This window comes from Trachypithecus francoisi, unplaced genomic scaffold, assembly GCF_009764315.1.
Source record: "Trachypithecus francoisi isolate TF-2019V2 unplaced genomic scaffold, Tfra_2.0 Contig01440, whole genome shotgun sequence".
NCBI classification, from domain to species: Eukaryota; Metazoa; Chordata; class Mammalia; order Primates; family Cercopithecidae; genus Trachypithecus; species Trachypithecus francoisi.
Genome location: NW_022681431.1, coordinates 26,947,240 through 26,972,674, shown reverse-complemented (window position 1 = coordinate 26,972,674; position 25,435 = coordinate 26,947,240). Strand labels below are relative to the sequence as shown.

The 25,435-nt window shown below is 46.3% G+C and overlaps 1 protein-coding gene across 5 annotated transcripts in view; it reads right to left on the bottom strand.

Annotated features, from left to right (window-relative positions):
* PLEKHA2 (pleckstrin homology domain containing A2) overlaps positions 1-25,435 on the bottom strand; it is a 94,094-nt gene that overhangs the window by 44,088 nt on the left and 24,571 nt on the right. For 3 of the 5 annotated variants that reach the window (XM_033231650.1, XM_033231637.1, XM_033231646.1), the window contains one exon: positions 13,779-13,942. The exons of 1 other annotated variant lie outside the window; for it this stretch is intronic. In XM_033231650.1, coding sequence (XP_033087541.1) covers positions 13,779-13,919 — 141 coding nt within the window. In that variant the 5' untranslated portion in view covers positions 13,920-13,942. Of the gene's footprint in view, positions 1-513; positions 637-13,778; positions 13,943-25,435 lie in introns of those variants that run through there. One more of the 5 variants, XM_033231656.1, reaches the window with a different exon arrangement.

Sequence of the window (25,435 nt, the reverse complement as noted above, 5' to 3'; positions counted from 1 at the left end):
TGGCATGTGCTTGTAATCCCAGCTACTTGGGAGGCTGAGGCACGAAAACTGATTGAGCCCAGGAGGCGAAGGTTGCAGTGAGCCGAGATCATGCCACTGCACTCCAGCCCGGCCGACAGAGCCAGACTCCATCTCAAAAATAAATAAATAAGTAATAAATAAATGTGGTTTTATGAAGACAATGCCAGTATCTTCCTTTTTGCTTAAGAGTTCTTCTGCCACTAAGGTCCTTGAAGGAGCCAGTTCCCTAGGAGGGGGAAATATATGGCTTATTCTTCTCTGTCACCAAGGAAGCAGCTGAGGTGTCCATACAGGGATGTGGCACACCTCCCACGTTAATCCTTTTCTAGCAACAGCAGTATTTCTTGTTGAAGGAGAAATTTTTACCCATGTGACTTCTACTCCCTTCCCCCTCTTCCAGTGAGAGTCACAAAGAACACAGAAATGACCAGAAGACCCAACTATTGATTCATAAACTCACAGCATGTCAGCACTCAAAGGTCCTGTGCATACCTGTTCATTCACCACACACGAGTCCTCTAAGGCTCAACTGGGGGAAGTGACTTCCTTAGGGAGCCAAATGAAGACAGAGCTCAAACTCCTAACATCAATCTGGTGCTTTGGCAAAGAAACAGCCTGAGAAAGAAAGAAGGAAACTGACATATATTTAGAAATTATGATGTGCCAGGCATGCTGCTAGGCACCTTCACATGTGGTCGCCTAATCCTAACAATCCCATTTCACAGATGAAGAAACTAAGGATGAGGTTGGTGAAGGAACCTGCCCTAGGTCACACAGGCAGCAAGCAGGGGAGCCAGTATTCAAGCACAACACTTTCTGATTCCCAAATCCCATGTACTTTCCTTTAGGCCCTGCCATCTCCCATGAGACATTATCTAAGAGCTGATTATCAATGAAAGGTAAATACAAGAGCAGGACCAGCAGGGTTACACCAAAAGAGGCCCAGTGTCATTGCCCAAGCTGGGCAGGGCAGAAACTTGTCCAACTGGCTCTTGGGTGCCAAACTCCAATAGACCAGGGATTCAGAGCAGGAAGCGGGAAGGAAGGAGAGATGCTGGTGCCATCTGACCTTCTCTCACAGGCCCCTGGAGTGTCCAGCAGACATTAAAAAGCAGCTAGCAGGAGAAGGAGGGAGGGGACGTCCCTGGTAATCCCAGAGCTAGGGCATGAGCTGACATAGCTGTATGTGAGCTAAAATCATAGCTCAGCCACCAAAAGCCACGGCCATCTAGACTCACAGAAAAGAATGTGCCTTCAGAGGGGGTATAGCTCGGAGTAGACATTTGAATGTAGGAGAACGGTGTGACAGGATTGGGAAGGAGGAGCATAGCTGTCGCTGCCCCACATTCCAAAGCCCTCACCCTGACAGGAGCAACCAAAGCAGGGGAGCCAAGCGAATCCCAGGCATCAGGTGACCTGGGCCGTGGCTCTGCCTGCTGCTCTGATGCCAAACACCTCTCCTCCTCTCTGCCCTGTAGGTCCACTGGCTGATGCTAACACAGGGACACATGACATGCTGATAGCTACTCTCCCCATTCTCCAGTTCAAAGTGTGTATTTAATCTTTCCCTTCCGGAGAAGTCGATTCTATATCATCCTCTGCTGCATGGGCTTAATGTTTTCATTCTATTACTTGGATGTCGATTTCTTGTTGACAGACACCGGTATCAGCTTCAGACAGGATAAGTTTCATTGTGTGTTAAGTCTCTCAGCCACACCCCCCATTCCCTTTATTTCCGTCTTCCAACTCTGGTGACAGAGACTTAAAGACCAGGTCAGGCCGGACGCGGTGATTCATGCCTGTAATCTCAACACTTTGGGAGGCCGAGGCGGGTGGATCACTTGAGGTCAGGAGTTTGAGACCAACCTGGCCAACATGGTGAAACCCTGTCTCTACTAAAAATACAAAAATTAGCCGGGTGTGGTGGTGCACACCTGTAATCCCAGTTACCCAGGAGGCTGAGGTAAGAGGATCGCTTGAACTCGGGAGGCGGAAGTTGCAGTGAGCCAAGATCGCACCATTGCACTCCAGCCTGGGTGACAGAGTAAGTGAGACTCCATCTCAAAAAGAAAAAAAAAAAAAAGACCAGGTCAGAGGCCTGGGCTTCAGATAATCTCCTGGGCGCATCTGGGTCTCAACTCTGACTGCTGGCCACTTAAATGGTTCTAAAGCTGTAAACTCAATAAGCCAACTCCATCAGCCCTTTCTTCAATCCAGCCTCAAACTCAATGTCATTTCCCCACCACTTTCTAATCGGTTTCCCTCTCCCCTCCCCAATCTCTGTCAGTAATTCCACCTCCTCTCCCCAGTCAACCAGATACTAAACTTTCAAACATTCTTCCCTCATGTGGCCTCTAAACCTGCCCCCCACCCAACTCCATGCCCACCACCTCAGGCATATCAGGAAGCTCCGTGACAAATCCCCAGCTGTCATCTCCAGCTCCAGCTCTCCCCACTTCGCCATCCATCCCAATGTCCTGGCCAGAACAAACTTTCTTAACAGATAACATCTGTAGCACTTTAAAGCTCATCAAAGCATTTTCACATATATTATTTACTCTTCATAACAACAATGTCACAGGTGGAGATCACTGATATCATTACCATATATTGTGGATGATGACAGGAGGCTCAAAAAACGATGTTTCCTTAATGAATATATTCATCATGTTGCCCTGTGCTCAATTGATATAACTAATAAAACTGGTCTCTGAAGCAAAATCTAATATGAACTCCTCTCCCAAATATGCAATAACCTCCTTTGCCTTAGAGACACAATTTAGATAATAAATTAATAAAATGACTTTTTTTGAGACAGGGTCTTGCTCTGTAATTCAGGCTGGAGTACCCCGTCCAGATCACAGCCTCTAACTCCTGAGCTCAAGTGATCCTCCCACCTCAGCCTCCCAAGTACCTGGGACTACAGGCATACGCCACCACGATTGATTTATTTTATTTTATTTTATTTTATTTTATTTTTTATATTTTATTTTATTTTATTTTATTTTTTTATTTTATTTTAGAGATGGGGTCTTCCTATATTGCCCAGGCTGGTCTCAAATTCCTGGCCTCAAGTGATCCTCCCACCTCAGCCTCCCAAAGGGCTGGGATTACAGATATGAGCCACCATGTCCATACCATTCTTTGGTACATAACTAGATCTATAAATTTAAAAAGAGACGTATATAATAGATATATTGAACAAATGCTGAAGGTTAAAATGTAAAGTAAAATCTAACAACAACATACCAAAGAGAAGTTTTGAGAAAACTGAGAATAGTCATTACTATGGTTTTGCAATAGTTATTTAACCTCTGCTAAGTTTCATAGCTTCTATCTGTTTAGCTGCTTGGACTTTACTACTGAGTAGTGCTAACTCTTAACACAATTCTTTCAATGTGCTGCTTAGTTTTTGTTGGTTTGTTTGCTTTTTGAGATGGAGTCTTGCTCTTGTTACCCAGGCTGGAGTGCAGTGGCATGATCTCAGCTCACTGTAACCTCTGCCTCCCGGGTTCAAGCGATTCTCCTGCCTCAGTCTCCTGAGTAGCTTGCCACCATGCCCTGCTAATTTTTGTACTTTTAGTAGAGACAGGGTTTTGCCATGTTGATCAGGCTGGTCTTGAACTCCTGACCTCGGGTGATCCGCCTGCCTTGGCCTCCCAGAGTGCTGGGATTATAGGTGTGAGCCACCGCGCCCGGCTTAGTTTTTAATTTTTTTAAATCTAGACAAAGTACATCCTGTTATAAAGATACGAAGTATTTAAAAAATATGATGGCTACAGAAAACACATAAAGCAAAATTGCACTTTTTTATTTTACATTAAGCTCTCAGAAAGCCCACATATAATTTTATTCTAAACATGTTTTGACCAGGCCCAGTCAAATCCAGCAGTGAGCTATGATTGCACCACTACACTCCAGTCTCGGAGATGGAGTAAGAAACCTGTCTCTTTAAAAAAAAAAAAAGAAGTACTTTTTAATAATAATTTTACCCTTAGCAAAATTTGCATTTGGTAAAAGTACAGATTTGTCACTTATAATCTTCTTTTGAGGTTTTTTTTTTACCAAAGGATTCTGCGTTCTTACTCTAACACACTATAGACAAAAGCACATCAGCAATTCTACTGACTTCTGGAAATCACATGTCTACGTGGATAGTTAAGATACCAATTACACAAAATCCATTAATTTAAGACACTTTGCCCAAACAATTGCTGAAGATCTGAAAGTTATCATGATCTTAAGAGATAGTCTCATAGGCAGAGATTATCTCCAGACAGACACAAGAAACTGTCAAGACTGGCTCCCCCCCTGCCGAGAGGACAGAAGTGGGAGGGAGAAATTTGTCAGTAACTCTGCATTCCTGCAGTTCAAATTTTGCACCACGTGCATCTATCCCCCAATTTTTAAAGAACGTTATTTCCTGGTTCTCGGCATTCTGACAGGTTGAAGCATACAATGCAAAAATTATTCCTGGCTTTCAGCCAAAATCTGCTTAGGAAAGTTTCACATATATTTTTTAAAAATGCCAATTTTCATGTAGCCTTGAAGACAACAGTATTGTCCATTACACATTATGTGTTATTATAACCTCCTCCCATACCTTTGTATGCTTTCTACTAAAATGCACCAAATATCCATCTTGTTACCAACACTGCTAACACTCTTCACCCCATCAATGGAAAGAACTGCTTTCAGTTTATTTTTAAAAATTAAATAAAAACAAAGGACTTTCATCGGCATCCCAGGGTTACCAAGAGCAATGCAGTCTTTTTGGTTATTTGATGATCCATGAGTCATATTGTGTGGCCTTTGAAAAGTAAAAGCATCTACGTATTTTTTGGAAAAAGCGGAAAAAACACATTTGACAGAGTAAATTTGACAAGACCAGCAATCTAGTGCAATATTGTTTTTCGTGCTTCTGTTTACTCTTTGTTCAGGGCCATATAATTTGGTCTTGCAATTACTTAGCCAAATGGACATTAGAAAGGGGGGGACATAAGCAATACTCTGCAACTAAAACATAGTTACTCTGCAGATTGCTGTACTAGAGTAGGGTGGCCCTAAGGAATTTCATCTCCTCTGTCATGATGGGAACCAATGTGAAATTCAAATACAAGCGGTAGTGTCATAATATTGTAGTAACATTTTAAGGAAAATCAAGCCAGCATTTGTTTCTGTTCAAGAATTATCTGATTGCATGCAAGATGAAGAAGTTCTAGAGTGGGGAGACTGGCTGTATAACATCATGCCTACAGTCAACAATATGGTATCATGCATTTACCTTTTGTTAAAAGGATAGATCTCATGCTGAATGTCCTTACTATAATTTAAAAAAAGTTTGCTTGATATGTCAGCATATTGATTTTTAAATGTATTAGCCAAATCAGTGTCCATAATCAATAATACTGAGACTTTCCATTTAGATGGGTCCTTTTTAGCTAATGGGTTTTTGTTCTATATCAGTTTAGAGTCACCACTGCCTGTATGAGAAGCCTTGATTCGTTACTTAATCACACTGATTCTAAATTCTGCCAGACATTCAAGAATGCACCTGGCCCATGCTGTGTTCTGATCCCCAACACGCCCCTACTGTATGCCCATCTAGCAGACATTGCTGCTGGCCTCCCAAATTCCCTCCATCTCTTTTTGCCATTTGGCTATGCCTTCCATGGCCTGCATCCACAGCTCTGCTTCAGAGAACTGCCTCTGGGCTGCTGGAAGCTGTTCTGCCCACACGTGCAGAGCTGGAGCCAGTTACTGCCCGGTGCAGGCACACGAAAGCCCAGCTCCCTGAGACAAAACTGAGGAATGACTCACCCCAGCGCTCCTGCAGGCCCACAGTGAAACCATCCCTTGCTCAGACTTCCACCTGAGTTCACACCCTCCACCTGAGCTGGCCTCCTCCCTTCCCTGTCCTCCTTCCCCAGCTCTCTTCATAGTCCCCAAGGGAACATTTCCTCAATAAAGAACTTCCTGACAGATCTTGTCTCAGCGCCTGACTCCTAGTCTCAGGGTCTTCTTCTGGGGACCCTGATGACCTTAAATGTCCCTCCAACCAAGTGAGCTCACCTCTGCCCCACAATGACTGCTGTTTCCCCAACTTAGAACACCCTTCTTCTCTTCTTCATCTCTGGGGCAGAGTGGGTATAACAATCAAAGGACATCTTGGAAATGAAAACCGGGCCGGGCATAGTGGCTCACACCTGTAACCCAGCACTTTGGATGCCAAGGTGGGTGGATCACCTGAGGTCAGGAGTTCGAGACCAGCCTAGCCAACGTAGTGACACCCTATCTCTAATAAAATACAAAAACTAACTGGGCATGGTGGCGCAGGCCCTGCAAACCCAGCTACTCGGGAGGCTGAGGCATGAGAATTTCTTGCAGCTGGGAGGCGGAGGTTGCAGTGAGCTGAGATCATGCCACTGCACTGGATCCTCGGCAACAGAGTGAGACTCTGTCTTTAAAATATAAATAAATAGCCGGGCGCAGTGGCTCAAGCCTGTAATCCCAGCACTTTGGGAGGCCGAGACGGGCGGATCACGAGGTCAGGAGATAGAGACCATCCTGGCTAACACGGTGAAACCCCGTCTCTACTAAAAAATACAAAAAACTAGCCGGGCGACGTGGAGGGTGCCTGTAGTCCCAGCTACTTGGGAGGCTGAGGCAGGAGAATGGCGTAAACCCAGGAGGCGGAGCTTGCAGTGAGCTGAGATCGCGCCACTACACTCCAGCCTGGGCAGCAGAGCGAGACTCCGTCTCAAAAAAAAAAATATATATATATATATATATATAAATAAAAATTTTAAAAAGTAAGTGAAAACCCACAAAATACTCTGCAAATATGAATAATGTATAGCAAAAATGAACCTCACACACTCTTCAACATCTGGATCTAGTGACACCTCCTCTACAAAGGGAGCCCCCAGCTCTCCCCACCCTAATTGTCTATTTTCCTAAAGACAATATAAACTCTATGAAGGCAAAGACTGTCCTGTTCATTGATGTAGCCACAGTATTTAGATCAGCATCTGGCACATTGAACAAATTTAGTAAATATGTGTTAATAATGCTGTTGAACTCCAGGATCTCCTTCTATTCTCAGGAAATTAAGGGATCAAAGGCACATTAAGGATCACCTAGAGGCTGGGCACGGTAGCTCATGCCTGTAATCCCAGCACCTTGGGAGGCCAAGGCGGTGGGATCATTCGAGGTCAGGAGTTCGAGACCAGCCTGACCAACATGGTGAAACCCCATTTCTACTAAAAATATAAAAATTAGCCAGGTGTGGTGGTGAAAGGACCACCTAGAGTGCCCATACTCCACAGGATAAATGACTTGCCTAGGATGTAAATCAACTTAGTGGCAGAGCCATGACTGCATCCTTGATCTCTTATCTCCCCAACCTGAGAACTTTCCGTATGACACTCCACCTCTTTCCCTTATGGGTGGCAGCAAAGGAAAATGGCAACCCCTTCTCCTTCAACCTAAATACTGGCATCCGGGCATTGGCACTGGCACTTAATGATATGCTACCCTGCTATATGATATGCCAGGATTATTAGCACTACAGTTTTGTGTGTGTTGTTTTCCTCTCCCCAACTAACCCTGAAGCTTCCTGGTGGCAAAAGCCTCCTTGAATTCATTTTCCACATCATCTACAGGACCTTGTACAGGGCTGAGCACAGAGGTCAGTGGGAGGAGGGAGGCAGACAAAGGGGAGGTTGCACGCTCGAGTCGATGGATCTGGCTCCAACGCTGCATTTACCACCTGCACAACCATGAGCAGAGTGACAACGGACCCTAGGCCCCAGGATTATGGAGAGGTTTGATGGGGTAACACATGTAAAAGCATATCACACCACGGCTCGTACACGGCAACCCCTTAGTAAGTATAAGCTGCAGTGAGTAATAACAGTAGCAGCAGCAGTAACAGATTCAGGCTCACCGAACACCACCTACCAGGTGGTTTCAACACACAAAGATCGGACACCTGGGTCCAAAAATCTTCTGCTTATTACTGCCTATTAAATAATTAAGAAAACATAGCAGAGATCTCCTTTTCCCTATCAAATAAAGATGTTCAATGACCACACACAGTTCTCAATGCCTCTCTTCATAGGAATGGACCAAAATCCCCAGGATGTCCCTCTCTGCAGAACTTCCATTCCATTTTGGCCCTGTCCCCAACCCCAGGAAAGCAATGTTGGGCACTCCACATTCCCCAAGGACCTGACTTCTGGCCACTTCCTTCCCTGGCCCTCGTTAGTTTGTTCATTCATTCATTTAATGAATACATATTCATCAAATCCTGGACACTATGATCAAAAACTAAGCCACACGAGTACCCTACCTTCTAGGACTTCCCAGCCCTGAGAGTCCTCAGGTTTCTCTTTCTTAACCAGTAACTACCTTTGCAGGCTCTCCATCCTCCCAGTCACCCTTGTGCCTGTCTCATTATCAGCAGTAATGGCAGGGGCACTACAGTTAGACTGTCAGGGTTAGAGTCCCAGCTGTGCTACTTTTTTATTATGTAACCACAGGCAAATTCTTCCCCTGTCAGCCTCACCTACCTCATCTTCAGAATGAGGGCAATAATAACTACCAATTAAACTTGTTGTCGGAATGAAATAAAAACCCAATGAAGTGTGCTTGGCACACAGTAATAAATGCTCACTAATACCATTTTATAACCTACCTGAAACATCCACGCTTAAATGTGGAGTGGCTGTTTGGCCGTTTACACAACAAAGAACTAACCCAACCACTGAAGAAGTAAAATGTCCTGAATTATTTCTGTATCACAGCAAGACTCCTTTTTCAAGAGTATGTCAAGCCAGGTGAGCTCTACTGCTTCCTGGGAAAACGTAAAGAATCCTCGGCAGTGGGCCACTAGTTAGTTCTACCTGGTAATTCAAACTCAAAGAAGGTTCTACCGCAAAACACCCAGCTGGCAGGAAAGAGTAAGCCTGCCCTGGGCCGGGGGAACCTGCTGCAGAGGCTGACCCCAGAGAGCCTAGAAAGCAGCCTGAGACACAGCGTCTAGGCTTAGCACAGGTTCTGGGCCCCAGTGACAAATCAGAGTGAAGGGAATCCTGACAACTGTCAATTTTCGAGTTCCAAGATGGTGCCACTGTGGTCCTGGGTGATCTGCCACTGACAGCACAACTCTCAGTCTGTGATCCAGGGTATGAAGAAAGATCCGACTCTCCAGGGAGCAGCTGGCAACAGCCAGACAGAATTCCCCAAGTAAGTCAATTTGGGTAAAGCACAGCACTAGTGGGGAAGCATGGCGTGAAGCAGGTAAATCAAAACAAAAATCCATTCGAATGACTTGCGCTAACACAGCAGGTGAGTGGGAGGAAGTACACAAAGGAGAATGGAGAGAGAATGTGAAGACCTGTAAGTCACCCAGGGTTCGTCTCCAGTGTGCCCAAAGCCAAGTCTACTGGCAACAAAGACTTAACTCCGGCCAAAGCAGGAACATCGCTTGAAACCAAGAGTTCAGGCAGGCGTGGTGGCTCATGCCTGTAATCCCAGCACTTTGGGAGGAAGAGGCGGGTGGATCACCTGAGGTCAGGAGTTTGAGACCAGCCTGACCAATACGATGAAACCCCATCTCTACTAAAAATACAAAAATTAGCTGGGCATAGTGGTGAGCGCCTGCAATCCCAGCTACTCAGGAGGCTGAGACACGAGAATCGCTTGAACTCGGGAGGCAGAGGTTGCAGTGAGCTGAGATCACACCATTGCACTCCAGCGTGAGCAACAAGAGCAAAACTCCATCTCAAAAAAAAAAAAAAGGCCGGGCGCGGTGGCTCAAGCCTGTAATCCCAGCACTTTGGGAGGCCGAGACGGGCGGATCACGAGGTCAGGAGATCGAGACCATCCTGGCTAATACGGTGAAACCCTGTCTCTACTTAAAAAATACCAAAAACTAGCCGGGCGACGAGGCGGGCGCCTGTAGTCCCAGCTACTCGGGAGGCTGAGGCAGGAGAATGGCGTAAACCGGGAGGCGGAGCTTGCAGTGAGCTGAGATCCGGCCACTGCACTCCAGCCTGGGTGGCAGAGCAAGACTCCGTCTCAAAAAAAAAAAAAAAAAAAAAAATTGGCCAGGCATGGTGGCAGGCGCCTGTGATCCCAGCTACTCAGGAGGAACCGGGAGGGAGATGGAGGTTGCAGTGAGCCCAGATCACACCATTGCACTCCAGCCTGAGCGACAAAAGCGAAACTCTGTCTCAAAAGAAGAGAAAAAAAAAAAAAAGAAACCAGGAGTTCGAGACCAGCCTGGTCAACAAAGTGAGACCCTCCATCTCTACAAAAAATAAAAATAATTAGCCCAGTGTGGTGGTGCACATCTGCAGTCCCAGGTACATAGGAGGCTGAGGTGGGAGGATCACTTGAGCCCAGGAGTTTGAGCTATGATTGCATCACTGCACCCCAGCCTGGGCAACAGAGTAAAATCTCAAATTGAAAAAAAAAACAAAAAAACTAGGCATAGTGGCTCACGCCTGTAATCCCAGCACTTTGGGAGGCCAAAGCAGGCAGATCACTTGAGGTCAGGCGTTCAAGATCAGCCTGGCCAACACAGTAAAACCCTATCTCTACTAAAAATAACAAAATGGCTCACTTTGGAAGGCCGAGGCAGGCAGATCACGAGGTCAGGAGATCGAGACCATCCTGGCTAACACAGTGAAACCCCGTCTCTACTAAAAAAGTACAAAAAATTAGCCGGGCATGGTGGCGGGCACCTGTAGTCCCAGTTACTTGGGAGGCTGAGGCAGAAGAATGGCGTGAACTCAGGAGGCAGAGCTTGCAGTGAGCCGAGATAGCACCACTGCACTCCAGCCTGGGCAACAAAGGGAGACTCTGTCTCAAAAAATAAATAAATAAATACATAAGTACCGAAAATTAGTCGGGCATGGTGGTACATGCCAGTAATCCCAGCTACTAAGGAGGCTGAGGCAGGAGAATCACTTGAATCCGGGAGGTGGAGGTTGCAGTGAGCCGAGATAGTGCCACTGCACTCCAGCCTGGGTGACAGAACAAGACTGTCTCAAAGAAAAGAAAAAAGAAAAGAGCAAAGGAAGGGAAAATGGTATGGCAGGGTCTGAAGGCAAACCAGGCCCACTGCATGACAAACAGCAGCATTCCAGGCTGAGCTGAAGGTGTCACAGTGTGCCGAGGAAGGGTTCATTCTGCATAGTAGGCACGTCCAATGAAAGTAAGCAACAGGTTTCTCAGGGCTGCAGGGTGCCACACGGGGCTCAGTTCTACTTAGGGTTAATCCTTCCCGGAGAAGGCAATTAGCAGCAGCTTACTTTCTGAGTATGTTTTCTGCATTGATACAGTTTTTCTCTTGGCCATCAAATCTTGAAGACAAATGCCCAAGACCACTAGATGATTAGTCCCTGGATAGTGACCTAGAGATTCACATAACTCGTTTTCTACATCGCATCTTAAAGCATAACTCCATCCCAGGGACATTCAGAATTTCCTCTTCCCAAACCTCGGAACTAGAGCCAAATTCCAGACCCCACACCCTTCTTCATCCCAACACAGCCATGACCTGTGACCTTGCTGTTCAGAGGCCATGTCAGTGTTTGCAGGTTCATTCCACCAAATCACTCAAGGGTGGGGGAAGGAAAAAGCTAACAGCACCCAGGGCCAGAATAAGAAAAGCCCTGAGATCCCAAATCAGAGTGAAGCAACTTGTTCCCAGACCAGTGGTGACTCCAGGGACTCCCGGACATAGCAGTCAAAGGTAGGTGGCCTCCATCTTTGTGCCTGACCTCCACAAGATGCTCAGCAAGTCACCTAATTCTGACCATGTTCTTGCCTACATCCAGTGCAGTGTCTGAGGCTCTCTTCTCATCTGGACCAGGAGTAAACAAAACTGGGTGACCGCCAAAGGCACCTCCAATCCAGGATTCTAGGAATTCCTGAGTCAGGAGACCAAAGAAATCCAACATGTGTCCAGCTCAGGGAACCAGGTCACATTCTCTGCTGGGGTGGGGCCCCCAGACTGGAAGAGCAGGAGCAGCCAGAGGCCACAGCCCTGGAGAGAAGCGACAGGAAGCAAGCTATGCCTTGGAGCCTGGATCCAGGACTTGGATCTCACTGGCAGATCCTGGCTGGTCTCTGTGTGTGAGAGCAGACACCAGATGCCAGGGTCAGGAGAGCATCCTTCTCTCCAAACTAAGAACTGAGATGGTTTTCTGTGTGTGTGGGGGGGGGGGGGGGGCGGTGTGTGTATGGTATGTGTGTGTATTTGTGTGTGTATGGTGTGTGTCTGTGTGTGTGCATGTGTGTGTCTATGTATGGGGTGCATGCATGTGTGGTGTGTGTGGTGTGTGTGGGGGTGTGTGTATGGTGTGTGTATGGTTTGTGTGTCTCTGTGTGTGTGGTGTGTGTATGGTTTGTGTATGTGTGTGCGGTGTGTGTGTATGGGGTATGTGTGCATGTGTGGGCGTGTGTGTGTATGATGTGTGTCTGGTGTGTGTTTATGGGTTGTGTGTATGTGTGTGTGGTGTGTGTATGGGGTGTGTGTGCATGTGTGTGTTATGTATGTATGGTATGTGTCTGGTGTGTGTTTATGGGTTGTGTGTGTGTGTGGTGGTGTGTGTGCATGTGTGTATGGTGTGTCTGGTGTGTGGTGTGTGTGTATGGTGTGTGTCATGTGTGTATGTGTGTGTGGTATGTGTATGGGGGTATGTGTGTGTGTCCGTGTGGTGTGTATATGGTGTGTGCATGTGTGTATGGTGTCTGTAGAATGTGTGTGTGGTGTGTGTATGGGTTGTGTATTTGTGTGCGGTGTGTGTGTATGGGGTATGTGTGCATGTGTGGGCGTGTGTATGATGTGTAGTGTGTGTTTATGGGTTGTGTGTGTGTGTGTGTATGGGATGTGTTTGCATGTGTATGTGTGTACAGTATGTATCTGGTGTGTGTTTATGGGTTGTGTGTGTGTGGTGTGTATGTATGGGGTGTGTGTGCATGTGTGTGTGTGGTGTGTGGTGTGTGTGTGGTGTGTGCATATGGGGTGTGTGTGCATATGTGTATGGTGTGTCTGGTGTGTGGTGTGTGTGTATAGTGTGTGTCGTGTGTGTATGTGTGTGTGGTATGTGTATGGGGAGTATGTGTGTGTGTCCGTGTGGTGTGTATATGGTGTGTGCATGTGTGTACATATGGTGTCTGGTGTGTGTGTGGTGTGTGTATGAAGTGTGTGTGTGTGCGTGTGTGTATGTGTGGTGTGTATGGGGTGTGTATGAGGTGCGTGTGTGTGGTGTGTATGGGGTGTGTGGTGTGTGTGCATGAGGTGCATGTGCGTGTGTGTCTGTGTGGTGTGTATGGGGTGTGTGTGGTATGTGTGTGTGAGGTGCGTGTGTGTGTCTGTGTGGTGTGTGTGGGGTGTGTGTGGTGTGTATGAGGTGCGTGTGTGTGTGGTGTGTATGGGGTGTGTGGTGTGTGTGTATGAGGTGCATGTGCGTGTGTGTCTGTGTGGTGTGTATGGGGTGTGTGTGTCGTGTGTGTGTATGAGGTGCGTGTGTGCGTGTGTGTGATTTGTATGGGGTGTGTGTGGTGTGTGTGCACGTGAATGTGTTTGTGTGTGTCTGTGTGTGTTGTGGGGTTGTCCCCTCCCTGCTGATGAGCAGGTTGTGTTGCTCGTGAGCCTAGGCCTGGAGGCTAACCCCGTGCGCATTTCTCCCGCGCAGTGAGGGGCACCCAGTCGCCCCGCCCCTTCCCACTGACCCTCTCACCTGGGGGTTGTCCATATACCAGAGGAGGCAGTTAGCCTGGGTGTCCAGAATGAAGTACCTCCGCAGAAACTTGCCGCTGTTCTCATGCTCCTCGATGTCCAGAAACCCACAGATTCGGTTCTGCCGATCCACATAAGGCATTCCTGGGCTCTGCTCTCATCACCCTGCGCACAGGAGGGAGGTGCTGATGAGAAGGAAGATGAAGCAGCTCTGCCTCAGGACCTACAGAAATCTTTCCAGGAAGTTGGGCTGAGACTCTCTCACCAACTTCCTTCCGTGGGGGCACCAAATGTTCCACTCCAGACCCTGGAAACCTCTCCCAATGTTAAGCACCCCTAAAAATCCATTCACACGTATTCAACTCACTTTTCCAAGGCTCTATGTGCCCAGGATAGCACTGGGCACTTTACATTCATAGAGGAGATAAGCTCAAACTTTAGATCAGGGGCCTGCATTCAAATTCCAGTTCTGGATACTTGTTAATTGTATGACCACCAATTATTTAACCTTCGTGTGCCTCAGCTTCTGCATCTGTAAAACGGAGTTAACAATAGTGCACCTCATAAGGCTTGGGCTGAGAATTAAGTGCTAGTTATACAGTAAGCACTTCCTGAACAGTAGCTATTATCGTCGCTCTGCACAAAACCTTGTAAAGTGGCTCACAACTCAATTTTATACATGGAAGAAATGATCTCAGAAAGGATGTAAGCTCCAATTCAAACATCTGAATAAAATTCTGCCAGGCTCTTGAACAATACCTCACAAGCGTGGGCAACCAAAGCAAACATGGACAGGCAGGATCACATCAAGTTAAAAAGTTTCTGCACGGCACGGGAAACAACCAACAAAGTGAAGTGAAAACCCACAGAACGGGAGAAAAATTGGCAAATTACCCATCTGATAAGGGACTAATAACCAGAATATATAAAGAGCTCAAACAACTCTATAGGAAAAAAAATCTAATAATCCGACTTTAAAATGGACAAAAGATTTGAATAGACATTTCTCAAGAAAAACACATACAAATGGCAAACAGGCACATGAAAAGGTGCTTGACATCACTGATCATCAGAGAAATGCAAATCAAAACTGCAATGGGGTATCATCTCACCCCAGTTAAAATGGCTTTTATCCAAAAGACAGGCAACAACAAATGCTGGTGAGGAAGTGGAGAAAAGGGAACCCTTGTATGGTGTTGGTGGGAATATAAATTAGTACAACCACTATGGAGAACAGTTTGGAGGTTCCTCAAAAAACTAAAAATAGATCTACCATAAGATCCAGCAATCCCACTGCTGGGTATACACCCAAAGAAAGGAAATCAGTCTGTTGAAGAGGTATATTTGCACTCCTATGTTTGTTGCAGCTCTGTTCACAATCGCCAAGATGTGGAAGCAGCTTGGTGGCCATCAACAGATAAATGGATAAAGAAAATGTGGCATATATACACAATGGAATACTATTCAGCCATAAAGAAGAATAAGATCCTGTCATTTGCAACAACATGAATGGAACTGGGGATCATTATGGTAAGTGTGAAATTAGCCAGCCACAGAAAGACAGACATCACTCACTTATGGGACCTAAAAATCAAATCAATTGAACTCATGGAGATAGAGAGTAGAAGGGTGGTTACCAGAGGCTGGGAAGGGTAGTGGAGGGCTGGGGGGAAGTGGGGATGGTTAATGGGTACAAAAAATAGAAAGAATGAATAAGACCTACTATTTGATAGTACAACAGGGTAACTGTAGTCAATAATAATTTAATTGTAGGCCGGGCGCGGTGGCTCAAGCCTGTAATCCCAGCACTTTGGGAGGCCGAGACGGTGGATCACGAGGTCAGGAGATCGAGACCATCCTGGCTAACACGGTGAAACCCCGTCTCTACAAAAATACAAAAAAACTAGCCGGGCGAGGTGGCGGGCGCCTGTAGTCCCAGCTACTCCGGAGGCTGAGGCGGAGAATGGCGTGAACCCGGGAGGCGGAGCTTGCAGTGAGCTGAGATCCGGCCACTGCACTCCAGCCTGGTGACAGAGCAAGACTCGTCTCAAAAAAAATAATAATAATAATTTAATTGTACATTTTAAAATAATTAAAAGAGGCCGGGAGTGGTGGCTCATGCCAATAATCCCAGCACTTCGGGAGGCTGAGGCAGGTGGATCAATTGAGGTCAGGAGTTCAAGACCAGCCTGGCCAACATGGTGAAACTCCGTCTCTACTAAAAATATAAAACATTAGCCAGTCGTGGTGGCACATGCCTGTAATCTCAGGTACTCGAGAGGCTGAGATAGGAGAATCGCTTGAACCCAAGAGGTGGAGGTTGCAGTGAGCCAAGATAGCGCCATTGCACTCTAGCCTGGGCAACAAGAGTGAAACTCTGTCTAAATAAAATAAAATAGTATAACTGAACAGTTTGTAACACAAAGGATAAATGCTTGAGGGGATGAATACCCCACCTTCCATGAAGTGACTGTTACGTGCTGCAAGCCTGTATCAAAACATCTCAGGTACCCCATAAATATATACACCTACAAAAGTTAAACATAAAAAAATTTTTCTAAAATTCTGCCAGGAATTAAGTCACAAAGGACAGCCTCTCCAGCTCCATGAAGATACCAAGAGATTAAAATGCAAGGGGTTTCTGGAGTCTTGCGGTAGGGTCACAGCCCTGGCCCAGCATCTTACATCACTCTGCTGTCACTGTTATGGGGTGAATCATGTCCTCTCAAAATTCGTATGTTGAAGTCCTAACCCCAAGGCCTTCAAAATATGGCTGTATTTGGAGACAGGGTCTTTAAAGAGGTGACTGAGTTAGCATGATGTCATTAGCATGGGCCCTAATCCACTATGACTGATGTCTCTATAAGAAGAGCAAAGACCCTGTGAAGACACAGGGCGGTGACAGCCATCCACAAGCCAAGGCGCAGGCCCTGGACAGATCTTTTCCTCACGGCCCTCAGAAGAAACCAACCCTGTTAACACCTTGACGTTGGACTTTCAGCCTCCAGATCTGTGAGAAAATGAACTTCTGTTGTTTAAGCCATCCAAACTGTGGTCCTTGGTTATGATGGCCTGAGCAGCCTAACATGGTTACCCATAAAGCCCCTTATAATGGAAAGAATGAGGCATCAGAACAAAATCCCAGGCTGGGTGCAGTGGCTCACAACTGTAATCCCAGCACTTTGGGAGGCCAAGGTGGGAGGATCACTTGAGGCCAGGAGTTTGAGACCAACCTGGGCAACATAGCGAGACCTCGTCTCCACAAAAAAATTAAAAAATTAGCCAGGCATGGTGGCGTGCCTGTAGTCCCAGCTGCTCAGGAGGCTGAGGTAGGAGAATCACTTGAGCTCAGGAATTTGAGGCTGCAGGGAACCATGAGAGCACCACTGCCCTCCAGCCTGGATGACAGAGTGAGACCCTGTCAGAAGAAGAAGAAAGGAAGAGAGAAGAAAACGGAGAAGAAAGAAGAAGAAAGTCCCAGCCCATGAGCACTATCCCCGACTCCAGAATAGTCTCTCTAGTAATGTGGGATGAGCCACACCTTCAAGCCAGCCAGTCTCTGTTCTGGTTGCAATTTTCTTAGGCCTCTCTGAGAGCCAAAGCGAAGGGTGGGAGCTCTATTCTGCTCCCCAACAAAGACTGGCTCCTTTCAATGAGCAGAGACACCCAATTGAAATGCACATCCAGTGCCGACATGGGACAAGGGGTCCCACAAGGGTCCCAAAGCACCACATGACCTTCAGACTTTCAAGGTCAGACCCCACCACTGCTGAGCCCTGAGAGACTCCAACAGAGTGAAGCTCCTGGTGGCCCAAGCCCTCTGTCCACAGCCACACAAAGTTGTGAGATGGCTGCCTCAGGCCATCCTCCACAAGGGGACGCTGGGTCAGCAGGTGAGCTACAGAGACCCAACAGCCCCGGTACTGCAGGCCCAGATACCCTCCCACAGCACAGGCTGACATCAGGTGGATTCAGATCAGGCTAATAATAGTAAGGATGGCGATTGGTGGCGTGGCGTGTTCCCTCCCAACCCCACAAGGGCCAGTGCTGAGAGGCGGCCCCTAGGAACAAATGCCCCCCACCAACACACACATGGATACCAGTGACCGGTGAATCCCTTGATCCAGGTGAGGTGAGGGGGACTGGAGACACAGACATCAGGGAGACGCATCGGGGAATCCCACAGCTACTCACTGTGAAAGGAGAGGGAACAAAGAGCAAAGCAGGCGAAAAACAGGGCAGAGGTGAAACAGCACAGCTAAGGAAGAAGTCAGAGGAGCTGCAGTAAAAGACGCAGTGAGAAGGATCAACCGTGGACAGAGGAGGTTTCAGAAACACAGCAGAGAAGGATATGTTGCAGCACAGCAGGGGCCGGGGGAGGCACACCCCTGCCCAAAGCAGCATCCCTTCCATTACGGCACCTGCAGACAGACCCAGTGCCTCCTTGAACAAAGCTTCCGCCCCGGCTCCAGTTTCACAACGGAGCCAGTTTGAGTTCAGAAACAGGAGCGAGATGGGTACAAAGCCAGTAATGAGGAACAGACGCCACAGGAGGATCATGAAGTCTCCCAGCAGACACTGGGTCAAAGGTAGCAAGGGGAGCGGTCTGGCGCTGGCTGGGGGCAGGGGAGCATATCCTGGAGAGAAGCCGCAGCTCCCTGGGTGACGGGGGAACAGTAGTCCCACCAGAAGGGTTGGATCAGCATTCTGGGAAGGGTGCAGAGCTGCCTGGTCAGGATGCTGGTGATCGCCAGCCCCCCAGGAAAACCAGGCAAACCGCCTTGATGCCCAACCAGTCACAGACAGATTTGCAGGGACTGCAAGGACTATCGCTACTCCTGAGGCATCTCCCAGAGAAAACACACAAGCTGCTGTGGAAGAGTAAAGCTAACTGTCCTGGGCCCAATCGCTAAGCACGGTGTCCAACTGAACACTGGCTTTCAAATTTCTCCTTTTAAGCCTGCAAGATTCATCATGCCTGTCTTTTTCTTTCTTTCTTTCTTTTCTTTTTTTTTTTTTTTTTTTCCTTTCTGAGATGGAGTCTCACTCTGTCGCCCAGGCTGGAGTACAGTGGGGGCAATCTCGGCTCACTGCAACCTCTGCCTCCCAGGTTCAAGCAATTGTCCTACCTCAGCCTCCCAAGTAGCTGGGAATACAGGTGCACGTCACCACACCCAGCTAATTTTTGTATTTTTAGTAGAGACGGGGTTTCGCTATGTTGGCCAGGCTGGTCTCGAAATCCTGATGTCAGGTGAGCCACCCGCCTCAGCCTCCCAAAGTGCTGGGATTACAGGCGTGAGCCACCGCGCCTGGTCACGCCTGTCTTTTTCTGAAGTCAGGGGCTGAAGAAGGCACGCTCCAAAAGTCCAATTTTGTTTCAGGGGCGTCACGGTGGGAGAGGGCCCTCACAGACCCAAGGGGAAGATAAGCATTCAGGTTACAACACCTCCTGACTGTGGCTCTATCCCTAGAAAAAAAAACAGCTGCTCAGATGTCCCGAGAAGCAGCTGAGTCACAGAGCTCATCAGGAATGTGGGAGGTGGGGGGAAGGACCAGCTGCAGGAGAACGGAGCATCACACAGAAATGTGGCTCTAACTAGCTGACCCACGCAGCAGCAGCACGCTCAGATGCTGCACACAACGTGAACTCAGGTCCTGAGCCCTAATCCTCTGATGGTTCATTCTGATCCCATTTGTACATTCCTTGTCTCAACAGCTGCTAAGATTGGGTCCACATTGCTGCCCCAGGCCCCCAAATCCCCTGTCCTCACCTCTTCAGCCATGTCACCATCATTTTCCAAATCTTCTCTGGCTCTTTCTCTTCTTCACAGAGGCCTGTGTGGAAGTTAACTTTGCCACTTCATCCCTAGCATCTACTATTCTAGCAATGAGCCAGTGAGGGGAGAAAAGGGAGTGCCAGTAGTAATTGGTACTTAGATGGGGCAACAACTTGGTGTACATATATATGTGATCACCTCCAAATCCCCCAGCCAAGACCAAGGCAAAGCTTCAAAATGTCTTTTCAAACTCTCACAACACTCTGCCAGTTACATAGTTGGGGTTTTTTGTTTGTTTGTTCTGTTTTTTGAGACAGATTTTGCTCTTGTCGCCCAGGCTGGAGTGCAGTGGAGCCATCTCAGCACACTTCAACCTCCACCTACTGAGTTTAAGAGATTCATTCTCCTGCCTCAGCATCCAGAGTAGCTGGGATTACAGGCCTGTGCTACCACATCCGGCTAATTTTTGTATTTTTAGTAGAGACGGGTTTCACCATGTTGGCCAGGCTGGTCTTGAACTCCTGACCTCAGGTGATCCACCAGCCTCGGCCTCCCCAGGTGCTGGGATGACAGGTGTAAGCCACCACGCCCGGTCAAAATCACTTATCTTAAATTTCATTTTATGTTTTTATTTTTTAGAGACCCGGTCACACTCTGTTGCCCAGGTTGGAGTGCAGTGGTGTAATCGTAGCTTACTGCGGCCTCCCACTCCTGGGCTCAAGCAATCCTCCTGCCTCAGCCTCCCCAGTAGCTGGGACTACAGGTGCACACTACCATGGAGGGCTAATTTTTTAATTCTTTGTAGAGATGGGATCTCCCTGTGTTGCCCAAGCTGTTTCCAAACTCTTAGACCCAGGCAATCCTCCCACCTCAAGCCTCCCAAAGTACTGGGATTATAGGCATGAGCCACTACACCCAGCCTTAAATTTCATTTTGCCCTGAGTTCCCCAGTGTGAAAATACTGGGTGGAGGGTGACCTAGTGTGGTTTATCCCAGGAGTTCCCAGGTAAGTCTGTGGGAACCCTAACAATACCCAGCCCTTATCTCCTGGGACAACATGGAAAGTGTTCATGCTGGGGCCGGGCACGGTGGCTCTCACCTGTAATCCCAGCATTTTGGGAGGCCGAAGCAGGTGGATCACTTGAGTTCAGGAGTTCAAAACCAGCATGGCCAACATGGTGAAACCCTGTCTCCACTGAAAATACAAAAATTAGCCAGGCATGGTGGTGCACATCTATAATCCCAGCTACTCGGGAGACTAAGGCAGGAGAATTGCTTGAACCTGGGAGGTAGAGGTTGCAATGAGCTGAGATCATGGCCACTGCACTCCAGCCTGGGTGACAGAGCGAGACTCCATCTCAAAAAAAAAAAAAAAAAAACAGACAGAAAGTGTTGATGCTGGGTTAGAGCTCTAAATACCCCTCTCTCTAGATGGTCCCTTCACCTTGGCTCTCATACCGTAATGAAACTATCTGGCAAGTAGCTTCCTGGCCTTCACAACACACAGCTAACAAAGCACACAGGGTATCTGTAAGAGAAGGGGCCTCTATCCAACCCACTCAGCACCCTATCTTCCCTAGCCAAACCTCCCTCGTGTTTTCTGGGTTTAGTGCAAAAATCATAATATCACAAGGCTGGAATTATTTTAACAATCACTCCAGCCAACAACTTCCACATTTGCATGCTTTTTCATGTCCCTATCCATATAATTGGCCTTTTTAAAACTTAAGATGATGTCATGAGCATTTTCCATGTTGCTACATAGTCTTTACAATCATTGTTTCTAATGGTTGCATAACATTAACGGACTGGTTTTACTATAATTTACATAACCATTTCTCTACGATTAAATTGGAGGTTGTATCCAATTTTTCACTATTATAAATAAGGCTAAAATTTGTATTTTCATGCTTTATTTCTTCTTTTACATGGAAAGAGCATAAATTCCAAGTAATAACACAATGAGATCACAGGCTATGATCTTTCATAATTCTTGAGTCCTTTTACAAAACTGCTTTCTAAAAAGATTTCATCTATGTTGCAACCAGCAATATATTGTTACCATCACTATAATCTTACATATATTGAATGTTCTCATTATTTTAAACTATTGATAGTTTCAAATACATAATGACATCTAGTGAGGCTGAACATTTTTTAAATGTTTGTTTCCTATTTCACCTACCTTCCTGGACTTCGTTAAAAGCAAATCAAGAGTATGTGTATACAGAATTCCTCTCTTTCTGTCTCCCTCCCTGTCCTTCTCTCCCTCTCTCCCTCACTCTCTCCCTCTCTTCTCTGTCTCTCTCACACACACACACCAAACCAATCCAAGACATAGCCTCCTATTATTCCAGTAACTCCTCTAAAATGTATTTCAGGCTGGGCATGGTGGCTCACGTCTATAATCCCAACACTTTGGGAGGCCGAGGCGGGAGGATTGCTTGAGCCCAGGAATTCAAGACCAGCTGGGCAACATGGCAAAACCTCATCTGTACCAAAAAGACAAAAATTAGCTGGGCATGCTGGTGCATGCCTGTAGTCCCAGCTACTCAGAAGGCTGAGGTAGGAGGATCGCTTGGGCCCTGGAAGTGGAGGCTACAGTGAGCCAAGATCACACCATGGCACTCCAGCTTCGGTGACAGAGTGAGACTCCATCTCAAAAAAAAAAACAAAAAAAAGTATTTTAATGAAAAGAAAAACAAAAAGTGCGAAGTTTTATATGATCCAGGTTTCTAAGCAGAATATAAGTTCTTAAATATGTACTGCAAATGAAAATAAGTATTTATGATAAAAGTGAAACTCGGGGAAAGAAAGTGAGTTTGCATGGAGTTACCCATTAATCAGTGGCAGAAAGCATGTTAAATGGCAATTAAACTGAGAGATTCCTGGCCAACACCCGCCAGTTGACTAGAAGCAGCTCATGAGAAGGAAGAGTCAATGGCTGCCTGCCACAGAATGAAATAGGGGGCACTGGGAGGCATCACAGCCCCAAATATCTCTCTACTGCCCATTTCCATGCCTTAGATTCCACCAGTGGAGATTCGAGCCAAGAAAAAAATTACCCTGAGGAACTGAGGCAACAGATGACTTTGTCAGGCTTATAATATACAAGAGACAGCTGGGACCCAGACCCTGAGAAAATAGCACATAGCCCAGATGGGACGCAGAGGCACTAGAGGGGCTGAAAGGGAACGATCACTGCTTAAAACAGATGTTGTCTACTTAAAAAATGTTCCTAGGATTCTTATACACCCAGGACAGGAGTATGAACCTTTCTGGAAAGCAATTTAGTTCTCTCTCTCTCTCTCTCTCTCTGTCTATATATATATATATATATATATATATATATATAGAACAAGAAAGCAAAAAATGTTCATACCCTTTGATTTGACTTCTAGGATTCCATCCAAGTCAATCAACAAAGATGCAAAGAAAGAGTAAAGTAAAAAGATGGCAACTGCAATGATTTGACTTCTAGGATTCCATCCAAGTCAATCAACAAAGATGCAAAGAAAGATTAAAGTAAAAAGATGGCAACTGCAATAGAATTTATAGTAACAAACAACTGGAAATGTCCTGAACAACACAACGATTAGAAAATAATTCTTTTGTGCTGACGAGTTGATGGCACAGGTATACATATGTAACAAACCTGCACGTTATGCACATGTACCCTAGAACTTAAAGTATAATAATAAAAAAGAAAGAAAGAAAATAATTCTTTTTTTTGAGACAGAGTCTCGCTCTGTCCCCAGGCTGGAGTGCAGTGGCACCATCTCGGCTCACTGCAACCTCCGCCTCCCAGGTTCAAGCTATTCTCCTGCCTCAGCCTCCTGAGTAGCTGGGACTACAGGTGTGCACCACCACACCCAGCTAATTTTTTATATTTTTAGCAGAGACAGGATTTCACCGTGTTGGCCAGGATGGTCTCGATCTCCTGACCTCGTGATCCACCCACCTTGAACTCCCAAAGTGCTGGGATTACAGTGCTGGGCGCCTGGCCCAGAAAATAATTAAATAAACAACAGGACATGTTCACAAGGAAATATTACACAATGATTCAAAAACTCTGTTTTCAGGTTATTTTTAATGAATGAGGGGAAAACTCACCATATCATAAGTTTTTTTAAAGATACGAAATGGTGCATAATATGACCTCAATCATCCAAATATTAGTCTTATATTCCTATATATGGCCTGTTTTAAAACCAGATATACAGTCACCAAAATAGTAAGTTATTATCTATGGGCTATGAGTGGAATTTCATTTACTTGTACATATTTTTTCAAATCTTCTACAGGGAGCATGTGTTACTTTATTTAGGAGGAGAGAAAGCTATTTAATTCCACACAGATTCCCACCCAAATATATAAGTTTTGAATGTGATAATAAATTTCTCAATTCTCCAGAGTCCACAAACAAGGCTTTCCCTAAATTATAGCTCTCCTGGAACTTTTTGTTGTTTTAAGACCTAAACCTAACAAATAAATGTTTCACATCTCACAATTATCCAAGAGCCAGACATCTACCTGCCCAGAGCACTTTAGCACCCTCCAAGTTATTTGGGTTTCTTACTTCATATGACAACATCCTCTGAGCGCCTTTCCTCCTTTCTCTTGCTGGTGTGGTCCCCGGCTCTCTGGTCTTAAGAAGAGCCCAGGTCCTCGGGCTGACAGAATACTCAGTCCCAAGTCGATGCTGCTATTCCTTTATTCCTACAACACACGGGCTGTACCTTGACAAGTGCTCTGGGAAGAGGAAACGGGGACCCTGACGGGAATCCCCGGTGGAGTTTTCCTTCTTGAAACTTGGGAGATAGGACTGACATTTTAAAGTAAGTGCCAGGCGAGGTGGTGTGCACCTCTAGTGCCAGCTATTGGGGAGGCTAGAGCAGAAGAATCGCTTGAGTCCAGGAGGTGGAGGTTGCTGTTGAGCCAGTATCTCGCACCATTGCACACCAGCCTGGGTGACAGGAGTGACACCCTGTCTCAAAAATACATACATACATACATACATACATACATACATACATAAAGTAAGTGGCTGGCTGGATGAGTGAAAAGATGAATAGATTGAATTTTTTTTTGAAATATGATTTCACTCTGTCTCCCAGTCTGGAGTACAGTGGCACAATGATGGCTCAATGCAGCCTCCACCTCCTGGGCTCACGCGATCTTCCCACCTCAGCCTCCTGAGTGACTCGGACTACAGGCGTGCACCACCATACCTGGCTACTTTTTGTATGTTGCCCAGCTGGTCTCAAACTCCTAGGCTCAAGTGATCCTCTGGCCTCAGCCTCCCAAAGTGCTGGGATTATAAGCATGAGCCACTGTGCCCAGCCAGATAGATTTATTTTAAAGAAAAGCTATAAAGCTATAAAGCTAATAAGTAATGAGAGTTGTGGTTTTCCTCTTGATTTTGAAGATGGCTAACATAATTTGGAGACAGAGGAAATAATAGAGGGAAATAAGGGAGACTCTGCCTGACTACTTTGGCATTTTTGAGATAAATAATAAGAGAAAGTGATAACAGAGATAAAGCCTTAAATGGTACTGGCTCAAATACAAAATATCTACTACAACCTCAGTTCAAAAATGAGAAAAAAATTACTCATTTTAAAAATTTAAAGATGTTTCTTTCACATTATTCTGTGTTGGCAGACAAGGAATTTCTGGGATTTTGCTCCAGAAAATATTCAAAAGGTGCTTTTTGACAAGGATTGGGGCATGTGGTATGTACATTTTCTGTCCCGTTACCCCTACCAGGGCAGAAGCTGCAGGCAGCAGCGTCAGTAGTGAGCGAGAGGTTCTACCAACCAGAAATGGCTCAACTGGGTGACAGGAGAAAGGTTTTCGGGAAATAACATCAGAGATCTCA